General features: G+C 40.9%; 1 protein-coding gene across 2 annotated transcripts in view; it reads right to left on the reverse strand.

The window, feature by feature from the left end:
- Nucleotides 1–12,283, reverse strand: part of NFAM1 (NFAT activating protein with ITAM motif 1) — a 32,198-nt gene extending 19,915 nt beyond the window's left edge. For both annotated transcript variants that reach the window (XM_061582815.1, XM_061582816.1), the window contains exons 1-4: nucleotides 12,174–12,283; nucleotides 6,856–7,191; nucleotides 2,756–2,868; nucleotides 631–732 (exon numbers count right to left, since the gene is read on the reverse strand). In XM_061582815.1, the coding sequence (XP_061438799.1) occupies nucleotides 631–732; nucleotides 2,756–2,868; nucleotides 6,856–7,191; nucleotides 12,174–12,228 (606 nt within the window). In that variant the 5' untranslated portion in view covers nucleotides 12,229–12,283. The remainder of the gene's footprint in view (nucleotides 1–630; nucleotides 733–2,755; nucleotides 2,869–6,855; nucleotides 7,192–12,173) is intronic.
- Nucleotides 12,284–12,708: the final 425 nt, after the last annotated feature.

The raw sequence follows: 12,708 nt of genomic DNA on the forward strand, positions 1-12,708 counted from the left end.
CCCATCAGCTCCAGCCAGTACTAGTAATGTTTATGCATTACACAGTTTACTTATATTGAATTGCTTGTATTACACCCTAGGGCCACATGGTGGGCTATAAATGCCTAAAAATAAATAATAATCAAAGTAAACAAATATGTAAATAGCCTCTGTGGAGCTGGTGGACATTCTTTCTGGTTTCCTACAGCCTCAGAAGACTGAGATCATTTACACAGAGTCTTCTCCCTTGGTTTTTATGCAGGATCTTTCAGACAGAGCCTTCTCATGATTTAGACAAATCTCTCACCAGATAATTCATTCTTTCTCTAGTCAGCCTTTACCCTAGGTTAACTTTTAGTTGGCCACTCCTTATTAGCTCTGTTTAAGCACTATAACTGTAACACAAGAGCCAGTCCACACTAAGCAGCCCTGCCTCCAAAGTTACACATGCCAAATGGACCTTCCACCTAGTATCCACATGTACAGTATAAAGGTCTTTGGGAGCAACATGCACAGCTGCTTATGCAAAGACTCCCTCTCTGCAGACATTTTCAGTCGATGCTCAGATACAACACACCTACCCTTCACGTGTTACAATTATAACACCTGAATAGGACTACTATAAAAAGTCATTCTGGATATAATACTCACAGCATATGGGGTCTCGGGAGGTTCTGAGCTGCCTGAAGCATGTTGAGGTGCAGGCCCCTGAGCTGGGAACTTCTTGATCTGGCTCCACCCAGGCCACACCATCTATTTGTGAGGATATGATAAAAGGGAATAAACAGCAGTGATTAGTTCAGTTTACAAGATTTGGTTCTTTATGATGGGACTAGCCCTATGTGTGTATCCTTTTTTAAGTTACCATTGAGCTACCAGGCTCAATTCAAGGTGTTAGTTCTAGCACATAAAGGTGTAAGTGGCTTGGGATTAGGGTTACCAGGTCAGAAGCATCCTAAACCCTGAGATTTCAGGGGTTGGCCCTAGTGACATCATGGGGCAGACCCTCGGAGCCAGCTGCATCCCATTGGGGGGGCAAGGATCTTCTTTCTCCTTGCCCACCCATGGGTGCAGCCAGCTACAAAGATGGGGGACACATCAACAAGCCTAAATCTCACTGTGGACGGGAGATTTGGAGCTGTTGTTGCACCACCAAGTCTTAGAGCCAGCTGCGTTCGATTGGGGGGGGCACTCCAATCAAATGCAGCCAGCTATGAAGCCTTGGGGCACATTAATGGGCCAAGATCTCCCCAGGGAAGAGAGATTTGGGGCCATTGTGGGGGGCCCAGCCTCGGAGCTGAATGCATTTGATGAAGGGGCATGAAGGAAGTTCCTCCTCATCTCCACTGAATTGAATGAAATCAGTTGCAGGGCCGGGAGGCCCACAATGCCTGCTGATGTGCCCCCCAGCTTGGTAGCTGGCTGCACTTGATCGAGAGACAACGAGGGACTTCCTTTTTGCCCCCCCATTGAATGCAGCCAGCTATGAAGCCAGGGATGCATCAACAAGACCAGATCTCCCCTGGAAAGGAGATTTGGGCCAGTTGTTACACATCCTGGCTAGCCATAGATGCGGAGACTGGGATGACTTACCAGGAGACCCAGAGAGGACCCCCAAAAACAGAGTCTTTGGGTGAAATCTGGAGACCTGGTAACACTACTTGGGATCCAAGTACCTAAATGAGCATCTCCGCAATATTAGCCATTTCAGGCCCTATAATCAGCAGGCTCTGTGGGTGGTGATGCTGCCAAGTGCTGCCCCATTGGCACTTATCTGTGACAGGACCTTCATGATGGTGGCTCCCCATTTGTGGAATGCCCTTGCTGGTGAGGTACATTTATCCCCCTCATTATTAACTTTCAGGAGGAATTTTTTAAAATTCAGACATGTGATAGCTGAAAGATATTGCTCCTAGCAACCATAAATTTATAAGATGTGAGAGTATGTGACTGTTTTACATGATTTTAGATGTTCCCAATTGTTTTTAAATGTTTTTTTTTAATTATGTTTTACATTATTTTAGATGTTCCCAATTGTTTTTAAACATTTAAAATATATTTTTATTTTATTTTTAATTGTATAGTTTTGCTACTTCGGTGTTTGCCTCCCTGAACTCCTTTGGGAGGAAGAGCAGGATAGAAATGAAATAAATAAATAAAACTCAACCTGCACATTTATAAACAAATATGAACAGTACTATGAACTGAGCTCTTCTGGTGCACAAACACCAACCAAACATGGTGCACAAACATGAATTTTTATTGCCAGCCAAGTAGAAAGTACATAATCAGTTTAGGCTCCAAACAGGTCTGTAATCTTTAATTGATTAAAAGTTTGGATTAATTGATTATAAACCTTTTCTGTTTATTAAAAAGGCATCCCAGATTAATTAGGCAACACTTTAATAAATGAATACATTATTTCACATGAGTGAAAATTCTAAACACTGTAAATGGTACTAGGGAACACTGGTCTCCACAGGAGGGAAGGCCTCTTTTGAAGATGATGCCTGCTGCAGTGACATATACGCTCACCTTCCACAGACAAATGAATAATGCATTTTTCTTCAAAACTATTATGTTAGCTATATGCAATTATATGCAGAATGTAATCAACTCATGTTAAAATTGATTAATCAAGTAAGGGTTCTTAATTAATGGTAGCCCACATTCCAAGCACTGTAACTAACTGTTGCATTCAGCACTACTGAATGGTTTATGCTGCAAATCTTTTACATCTAGTAACAAATGATAGAGTTAAAAAAGAATAACTTGCCTCTCTCTTCCAGAAGACCAGGGCTGTTCCTGCGATGCTCAAAGCAGCCAAAACAATTATAATGGTGATGAGACACTTCCACATTGTAAGGGAGGGTTCTGTATATCCTTTGTCTGCAAGAAAATAACGAGTAAAGCCAAGCATCCAAATACTCAAGTGGTATTTGAGAGCCAATGCTCATTTTTTAAAATATGTAGCATTAAAATTAATGTCTATGATAGAACTAAAATCCAAAATCTCGGAAGCATGACCATGTATTTTGATGCACTGTATAAACAACTACAACTTTTCTTTTCAAAACATCATGGGTGAATCTGAAAAGTCCTAAAATTGAGAGTCAGGTAAAATATATAGGCCAACAATATGTGAATTTTGCTGCCCACTTGCTCTTTCTCCCCCCTACACTAGGAGTCCCTATCTTTTTGGGGACCAAGGGCACATTTGGAAATCTAATCAGCTCTTGTGGGCACCGCAAAACAAAATAAAGGAAACATCCTCCACAAAACAAATAAAATACCCACCAAAGCAGGCAAAATTTATAATACCAAAAAACAGGCAAAGCAACCCTATACGGGGCCCAGAGGCATTCTGCCTTCACTTCACTTTCCAACCAGCGCAGCACCATCCATGGAAAAAAGAGGGCCAAAATCTCATTTTATAAAACTTGGGAGAGGCAGGGGCCTTGGTGGACACCAAAGAGGGTGTCTGAGGGCACTGTGGTACGCCCAGTGCCACATTGGGGACTCCAGTCTTATACCATACTTTTGACACTGGGAAGTTCTCCTGCAATCTGAATACTCATTTGAACAAATGCGAATTGTGCAAGAGCAACAGCATTAGCCTCTAGCTCCCAACCCTCCAGGTCAGATCTCTTGGCTTGAACTATGGACAACACCTAATTTAACCAACTGAACTGCCAGGATGGATGACTGGCTCTTCAGTTTTAACCTGTGAAGATACTAGTTCAAATTCAGAGAAAATTAGTCATCCTATTAAAATCAATAGGACAAGTTGAGACTAAATTTGTGTCTCATTAATTCCAGTGGAACTTCAGTGGGCTAACTCTCTTTGGATCTGGGCCTTTGACTTTACTGGATTCAGATGGGGGTATGAACCAGGCACTGTTTATAGTGACAATTGATTCTTTGCCTTTCCCTGATGTTGCTGGCAGCTGCCTGAGCCCCAGTCCTTATTACCACATCTCCTTATGCTACTCTTATGTGTTTTCACATCAGTGAAAGTTTTCCAAAATGGAACATTTTCTGGTGCTTTATTTTTCCACATAAATTTTTCAATTTCACAAGTTCATAAGTAACAAATGAATGTACACCAACTGCATACAGTATCAAGCAAGCTTGGAAGTGTCAATGTTTTTGATGTGTTTACTAAATACAAGCAAAATAAACATGCTAAATCAAATCACTCTCTAGGGCATCATAAATTCCCAATGCAAACTGAAAAATTCCCTATGCACATTGCCCTATACAAATTACCCTAATTTGCATAAGGAATCCCCCCCCAAAATTCCAGTGATTCCAAAAAAATTACTGATACACATATTTTGTGTGTTTCCATCTATTACATGTTTAAATCCCACTTTTCCTCCAAGGAGTTCAAAGTGGCGTACATAATTCTCTTCCCCAATTTCATCCTCACAACAGCCCTATAATGTAGGTTAGACTGAGAGATAACTGGCATTGTCCAGGATCATCACATGGCTGCTCAGATGATTGGGATGTCTGCTGGTTAGTAAGATAACAAAGTCTCTCTGGCATCCATACAGTTGTCAGTTGAGGAATAGGGTTGTGCAGTGCCCCCCCCCATACTGAGTAAATGTGTGCATGTACAATATTGTAAGAGAACATGGCAACTGTAATTGGGTGCCAGCTACTGTCAGCAGCATGTACAAATCAGATGACAATTCCCAGGGTGCCAATACCTGTCACAGGACATGGAGAGCTTCCCTTCCCACTTCCTGTCCTTGCGTGCCCATCTGTTTCAAAAAACAAAACAAAAAATCCCCAAGCCTACAAAACATCAGTAGACAGTTGTTCATTAGTGTGGCAGAAAATGCATTAAAATCATCTTTTAAAGAGGAGCCCATTATTATCTGGGTATCAGTCAGATAAACATAGACCACAGCAGCAATGGGAAAAACCAAAGACACAATATACAAATCAATTTTACTTTTTTGAAATGTATTTTAAAGGAAATCAAAGTTCACTTGGTATTTAAATGTAAAAAGAAGATTTTTTTTCCTGAAACTGATGAAAAGAAGAAAAATACAAGATTGCTTAGGCAGTCTTTCTATACTAACTTTAGAATATATTATGACATGATTTGAAGAGATCTTTGTTTTCAAGCCCTTTCAAAAGGTTTAAAAGATTTGTTACCTGGTCTCTCTCTGGCAGCTTCAGGCTATCATGTGCTGCACCTAGGCATCAAGGGGAAAGAATCCCTTGGATATCCCAAGAAACGAGTCTCTCCCTTGGTTTTAAAAAGATTATCTCATTAAGCTTGGCAGAAATGGCTCCTTAGCTAGTGATGGGAAACACTGAGAACTATCCAATCATACAAGAGTAGTAGGGAAATAAGATTTTTAAAATGCATACAACTGGAGGGGAAGTACTTGTCTAAAAGTAGAAACACTTTCACTGTTTGGCTGGTTCCAGTGCATCTCCACCTCTCTCTTCTGAAAATGGGGGCACATGACACTAGTTAAACCCTGGCCCTTTTTTATTGTAAAACCTGGTAGGAACAGCTTGAGTGCAAGTTTTTTCAAATCCAGCTTCAAAGAGATTTTGCAACTGATCGGCAGATCAACCCGTTCCTCCTCCAAGTGTGGTTAATGGAAACACGTTGATCTAGCTACTAGTCTCTTTACAGCCTACGTTTCAGACAGAGAATTCACATCTGGCTCCTTCTGGTGGAAAATTCCCACACAGGCAACTGAATACATGTGTGTTCTAGTCCAGCATTCTGTTCCCACAGTCACCAACTAGATGATATGGGAAGCAGGAAATCAGCTGGTGCTTCCACCCACTAGCATTCAGAGACATACCGCCTCAGATACGGGATAGTCACAATGAGAGCAGCCATAACCTATTTGACCAGAAGCAACAGTGGTACAGAAGTACAACAAAGCCTGCCTCAAATAACTCTCATTCTTTTAAAAACATATTGGGCATTATTATGTACCCCCTTCTTAAAACATATTGAGCACTATTCAACTAACCTTTTGCACTAGCACAAGGATTAGCGCTTGTGCCCTGAGCCATTCCCAAATCTGCTCTAGAGGACTGGGGAGACCTCAGAATACATTTAGGGGGTACACGGGGGGAGGAGAGGGGGAAATTGTTCCATTGCCCAAGGAGAAATCCTTGAGCTGCCACTGATGGAACCTTTGCTTTAGTGCTACATGGAATACAACCCATTATCTGCCTTCAGCCTGTTTTTCTTGTATAGTATATAACTTTCAGGAAGGAGCAAACAACATCAATTGTCACTTGCTTGTAACAATTCTTCCAACAGGAAGTCATGTTTATCACTGCAAAAACAGCAGAGAATTGTATGGCACCTTAAAGACTAAGAAATGTATCACAGAATAAGGCTTTCTGAACTACAGCCCTCTTCATCAGTAAATTGTAGTCCATGAAAGCTGATGTCCAGTGGTGGCTGGTGCCAGTTGGGACTGGTAGGCCAAAAGACAGGGAACCCAACATCAAGTGGAGTCGGAGCCAATGACAGGCTGAGCCAACTAACTATAATTTTGTCCCCATCTTTCTCCTTGCTGAGTTGTACACAGGCAATACGGAGACTGAGGAGGAAGAGGCTGACAGGCAGGGCCATCCCCTGGACCAGTTATGTCAGAAGGCAGGCAGGTGGGGGCTGGCTAGGGCTGGTGAGGCAGTGCCCCATTTTACCTAATGGACCAGCCACCACCGATGGTGCCACAATAATTCTTTTTGTTTTCAAAGTATTGTAATTTGTTCGTAATTAGATGTAATTTGTTTGCTCCTAGTGTGCATTCACATAAAGGATATAAAGATTAAAAATCCCTTTATATACAACCTCCCCATGCCTTGCCTTCAAGAGCTTACCTTTGAAAAGGGTAAATGTCCCATTTCCCCTTCTAACTTTTTTTGTCCATTCAGCTTCGCAGATGTAGGTACCAGAAACAGAGGCGTGCTCAGCAGGTTTGATGGAAAAACTGTAAACATTTTCTTTTGTCTTATTCAGAGGTCCAGTAGAAAGGTTTTCAGAGATTTTAAATTGCATTACTGTAGTTTCCTTGCCTTCCAAGTCAATCCGATAATATCTAATGTTGAAGTTCATATATTCCGGTTTATAAATTAAGGAAATTTTGCAGATTGCATTAATTTCTTCATTGGCAAAAGCAATCTGGATTAAATCATTGTTATATACATGGAGAGTCCCTGACAGATAAGAAAATGTTTTTTTTTAGTGTTAACAAGACAGAAAAGTTACCCAATCATCTGTATTTTGGTAACATCTATCTATATTCTGCATCAGTCTATAAGGGGATGGCAAATTTCACCATATCTGAATTGGAGCAAGATGGCAACAGACTGAGTAGTCTGATAATAGAGAGGTCTACACCATGGGTGGACAGATTTAAGGTTATCAGATCTGTATGTTTTTCCCTAGAACCCAAAGATCTACTAATCAGGGCCAGATGCAAAAGACTTAGAGTTAGAATTAAGGGTGCCTCTGTACACATTTTGAGCCTGAGAATTTGTTTTCAGTGTCTGAACTGAACTAAAGTAACAGTCAGGCCTTTCATGCAAAAGTCCACTCCTGGTTAGCTTCATTTCATCAGCCTAATTTAGATGGAAAAAGTCCTTTTGTTGTTCCCATTTGAACAGTTGGGGTCAGAAATCTCTACCAAACTATTGCAAACATCCCAGGAACCTACCAGTAGATCCTGATCTACTTCTGCTCATCCTGGACTAGGGTTGCCATATTCCAGTTCCACAAATCTGGGCAGGTTAATTTGCATATTATGTAAAGTATTTGCATATTATGCAAATATCTGCATATTATTTGCATATTATGCATATTATTTGCATATTAAAATTTGGCTTGCCCAGTTGTTTTGTTTTTGTGCCTAGGAATTACCACCAAAAACTGGGGAAAGATGTGAGAAATCTTTTTGTTTAAAGCAACATTTACAGCCTTAAATGCCTAGACTCTAGTTTCCAACACTAGGGAGTATTTATTGATTGATTAAGAGAATTTATATCCTGCCCTTTTGCTGTTAAAAACAGAGCTCAGCACAGCTTACAAATATAATAAAAACAATAAAAAATACACAATCAATATAAAAACATAATAAAAACACAAAATAGCAACAAACAAAGTAAGTCAGGGCAGCAGTACAGTTAACCATATACGATATATTTCAAAGATGTGGTGGGTGGAGAAAAACAAGAAGCCAAAATGTTAGGAAAAGGAGTCTTTCACATCACATGCTCAGTTCTAAATACTGTTGCAGCAAGTTTTACAAGTTCCTCCAGTATTCCACTGGTGCAGGCACTCAGACATTCAAAGTATTTGTATGTTTCTTAGGTTTTATAAAAGCAGAGCTTTGCTTAACTCAAAATTTTTCCCTTTGATCAACCACATCTACACAGGTTCCACCTCCATACTCAAAATGAAACTGGGCCTGGAAGTGTGCAACAACTCCACACATACCTTGCTAATTAGATTACCAATGCCAGGATGTCTGTCTTATCGACTACTCTCCTGCTCCCCCCCCCCCGGGCATCATGAAAGACCCAGTCCTGGGATCAGAAAGAAAATAAATATCTGGTCCTCTTCAAAGTATTGATAAGCCTCTTGTTTTAATTGAAATAATAATTATAAATTCTTGTTCTTATCACTAATGGGAGTTAATTATCTTGCATATGCTGCTGTTGCTTCTATAGCTGTAACGGAGTGAGGTTAAAGATAAGTGAAATGCAAATAGGAAAAAAAAACACAGAAGGCAGTAACACTTCCCTAAATGTAATACCATACCAACCACAACAAGATTCCTATGAGTAAGGCAAAAAACTAAGCATCTCACAACCAGTCAGGATTCCTAACCAAAAACCAAAAATATGATAAATGAAGAAATATTTATATAAGCATGACTATCAAATATATTTATTATTTACACAAACTGTAAAGATATTTATAGTGCAATCCTAGGTTTATTTATTCAGAAGCAAGGTCAAGTGATAAGCAACTTCATTCACACAACCCAAAATTCCGAATCATGCCACTTTACGCTGTTTTGCAACTGTTTATACTTGTTTTTATGGTTATTGGATTTTAAATGGCTTTATTTCTTGTTGTGAGCTGCCTTGGTTTCCAACCCTACCTCACAGGGGTGTTGGAAAGACTCCATACACGCACATGCACACACTGCAGATGTATAAATACATACAGCCCATATAATAGTTTATTGTCAAACCATTTGGTCATTGCAGAAAAATCAGTATTAGTTTTTTAAAAAATCAGTATTACTTTCCTACAGAATAAAAACTGTAATACCTAAGTAAGCCCTGCCTACTTGCTTTAAAATAGGACTGGAGAAGGGGGCAGAAAGAGTTAGAACACAAACACAATTCTTTTTTACATTCACTCCAAAGTCCAATTGATTTTGAGCACATTCATAACCATGTCTACTCAAAAGTAAATCCTATTGAATTCAATGGGATTTACTCTGGGCATATGGGATTAGCATGCTTTTACCCCCACAAAAGCAAGTATTGGGAAGGTTTTGAAAACACTGCCCAGGATCTGACTCCTGCACACAAGAGGAAAAGAAACTGAAATGTGTATACTTACCCAATTTATGAGATTTCAGATAAACAGGGGGGGGAAACCACCATTTTGCTTTCTAGACACTGCCTCAGGTGAATGAAACTGAAACACAATCCCCGATTGGCTGCAATGCTAAACGGGCGGGGTTAAAACTAGGAAGTGCTATAGTACTACTGTTTAGAGAAGGATTTAACAGTCGGGGGGGGCGGCTGACGTTTTTATGTATATCTCGAGAACCGGACCACCTAGAAACTTAATTTTTTTTTAAATTAAAGCTGAGAATCCGGGCCACCTAAGGGGCTAGCCGGGCGCCGGGTGGCATGCATAGAATCCAGGTAAAACCCAGCTAACCGGGCAATATGGCAACCCTATCCTGGACTCTACCACAAAATACTGTAGTGTAATTAACCACCAGTCTACAATCCAGTTGCCTTTACTACTATGGGTCAGTTCACACTATACCTAGCATTACATTCAGCAGGACACACTCAGGCTGCACCCAAACTAACCCATTTAGAGCACAAAAATGTAGATTTTCTCAATCTGGAATTGCTGATGCTCATCCTCACTATGCTGCTTTCAATCTAGATTGATTCTGGATCCCACTGACCAGAAGGGTGGGTGTGGTAACTTGATACACATTTGAAACCACTCCCCTTGATAGGTTAGCCATGCCTTTTCCTTCATGCACATGCCCCAAATGAATGAAAAAATGGTGAGTGTGATCTTGGTATACACCTACTTACATCATCATTGGGCAGGTGTGAATACACCCCCATTGCCAGGACCACCTACATCTGTTTTGATATGGTTTACACTGCAGGGTGATGCAGAACTAATCTGCAATGAGCTTTTATTTTCAAAGTGAAACCACTTCCTCAAGAACCGCTTTTTAGGAGTAAAAGAAAAAAATAATGCAAGAGATCTAGATTATGTGTGGACTATGCAGAGAAAACAACTACTCAAGTCTACATTGATTTTAGAATAAAATGTCGTCTGTACACAGCCCCACTCTCCCTGCAGTGTGTAGACAGTTAAGCGTGAACCAAAGCCTGTGCACATAGAAATGTTTCCTTCTAATGAAGTATATGGATGTAGGACTTTTAACATTAAATAAATTCTACATACAGTTTGAGAAGGTGAGTTCAAGATCTGCCCTCATGCCTTATTACCATATATAGAACCTACACACAAGGGCAAAGTGTGAGCCAGCCCTCTCTGTTCATTCAGATATCACAAATGCATTTCTGGGTATACCCAACACAGACCAATCTAGAGCATGCCCAGTTAAGTGCTGGAGTATAGGCAGAGGATTATACTTGTGGATAATGCTCCGTCCAGTAGCAAAGAGAGATTATGCTGAACTCTAAAAGCAGCTATCTGTCCCGGAATAGCAAGTTTCAAATGAGATGCAGAGTTCATTAGCAGAATGGTGTGGGAAGTTATCTTTGCCACCTGCCATTGACTTCCTTTTCCCCCTCCCACCCCCACTGCTGCTCATCTGAAACTCTGGTATGTGGAAAGCAGCGGGCGGAAGTGGCCCAGTTACTCAGCTTGCAGCATTACGGTATTACCCAGTCTAATGACATAGAAACAATGAGGCCAGGGAGAGATATTTTCAAATATGGCTGCTTTGTAAAGTATACCATCTATTTTTATCTCAGACTCCAGGATGCAGTAAGTAGATGGGTGTTCAATGTCTGCATTTGCCAGTGCTCTGTAAGACAATGTGATTATAAGGTTCCTATGAGCCACTTCTGATGTAATTTTTTAAAAAGATATCTCACCAATGTAAGCACATTAAACAGCTATGTATAGATCAGTTATTCATTTCTAGCAATGAATCCATGAGCAGGACCTAACAAGAATCCAAGAGCCTGATAATTGGATCAACCCACTTCCCTCTTGCAAGCTATCAAAACATTTCCCCATGAGTTCCAAACTCACTCAGTCAAACTTGTAGTGTGCACATGCAGGCAAGTATGTATACACACTGCAATGCCCAGCTATGGCCATCAAAAAAGTGTCACACAAGCAGAAAGTACACTGCACCAATAGCACCAAACCTATAGTGAACTGACTCAAGCAAGTGGAACCGTCATACTACAGAAAAAGACAAAAAACAAAACACACCACAACAAAAACCAGTGTGCTGTCCATCTAATCCTGAGCAAAATGTTATTTATTTATTTTTATTTAACGAGGAGCTTTGCCCCTGCGCACTTCACACGCCGCCACCCCCACGGGACTCCCAAACAGATCACCCTCCCACCCAACAGGTCACCAAGCGTCCTCTTCTCCCCCCCCCCAAAAAATGGCTCACCGAGCTTCCCCCTCTCCTCCCCTTTAGACCTTCTCCTGCATGGCGGATGGAGGTGGCCAGCTGAGGTGAGCAACACAGAAGCAGTGGGGAGTGGCAGGCACAGCACCTCAGTAAATGGCCTGCTCTCCTGCCACTTCCCTCCTCCTTGCCTTCCACTGCTGAGGCTGTCAGTGAGGGAGAGGGCAGCAAAAGACTAGTTAAAATGCATTTGCAAACTAAATGAATGAGAAATTAGACAGAAATTGGAGGGGGAAATTATGTTACCTGCATACTGAAGAGTCCAGAAAAGTGAGATGACGATATATAAACAGGAGGCCATCTAAAAAGAGATTATTGGCCGAGAGCTTCCACCTTCTGAGCTAAGAAGTGTTCTTACTAAGAAATGGCTTCTCTCTCTCTCTCTCTCTTCCCTTTTCTGGGGGTGGGAGGGACAGCTTTTGGAGGAACAAAACAATACATTACTGGAAGTTTGTTCCTTGTTTGATTCTTTCTACTTTGTTCAGTCCTTTCTGCTTTTTGGCCTCTGTGCATTCATCACAGTACACCCACTGATGTGAAAAAGAACCACACAAATGCATGAACAGTATACCACCACAGCTTCCCCAGGCTCCATGTTTTTTATCAAATTGGAACTATCAAATTGCACCACTGTATAAGATTTGCTAACTGGTGGAATGAGCTTAGACTATAGGATCCTCAGACCTAGAATATTTGATTTCCAACATAATTATGCATGAACATTCACCATCACTGGAGAGCTCTAGTGGACAGAGTACTACATGACAAATTGTGGCTACAG

The sequence above is a fragment of the Rhineura floridana genome, chromosome 8, assembly GCF_030035675.1.
Source record: "Rhineura floridana isolate rRhiFlo1 chromosome 8, rRhiFlo1.hap2, whole genome shotgun sequence".
NCBI lineage: Eukaryota > Metazoa > Chordata > Lepidosauria > Squamata > Rhineuridae > Rhineura > Rhineura floridana.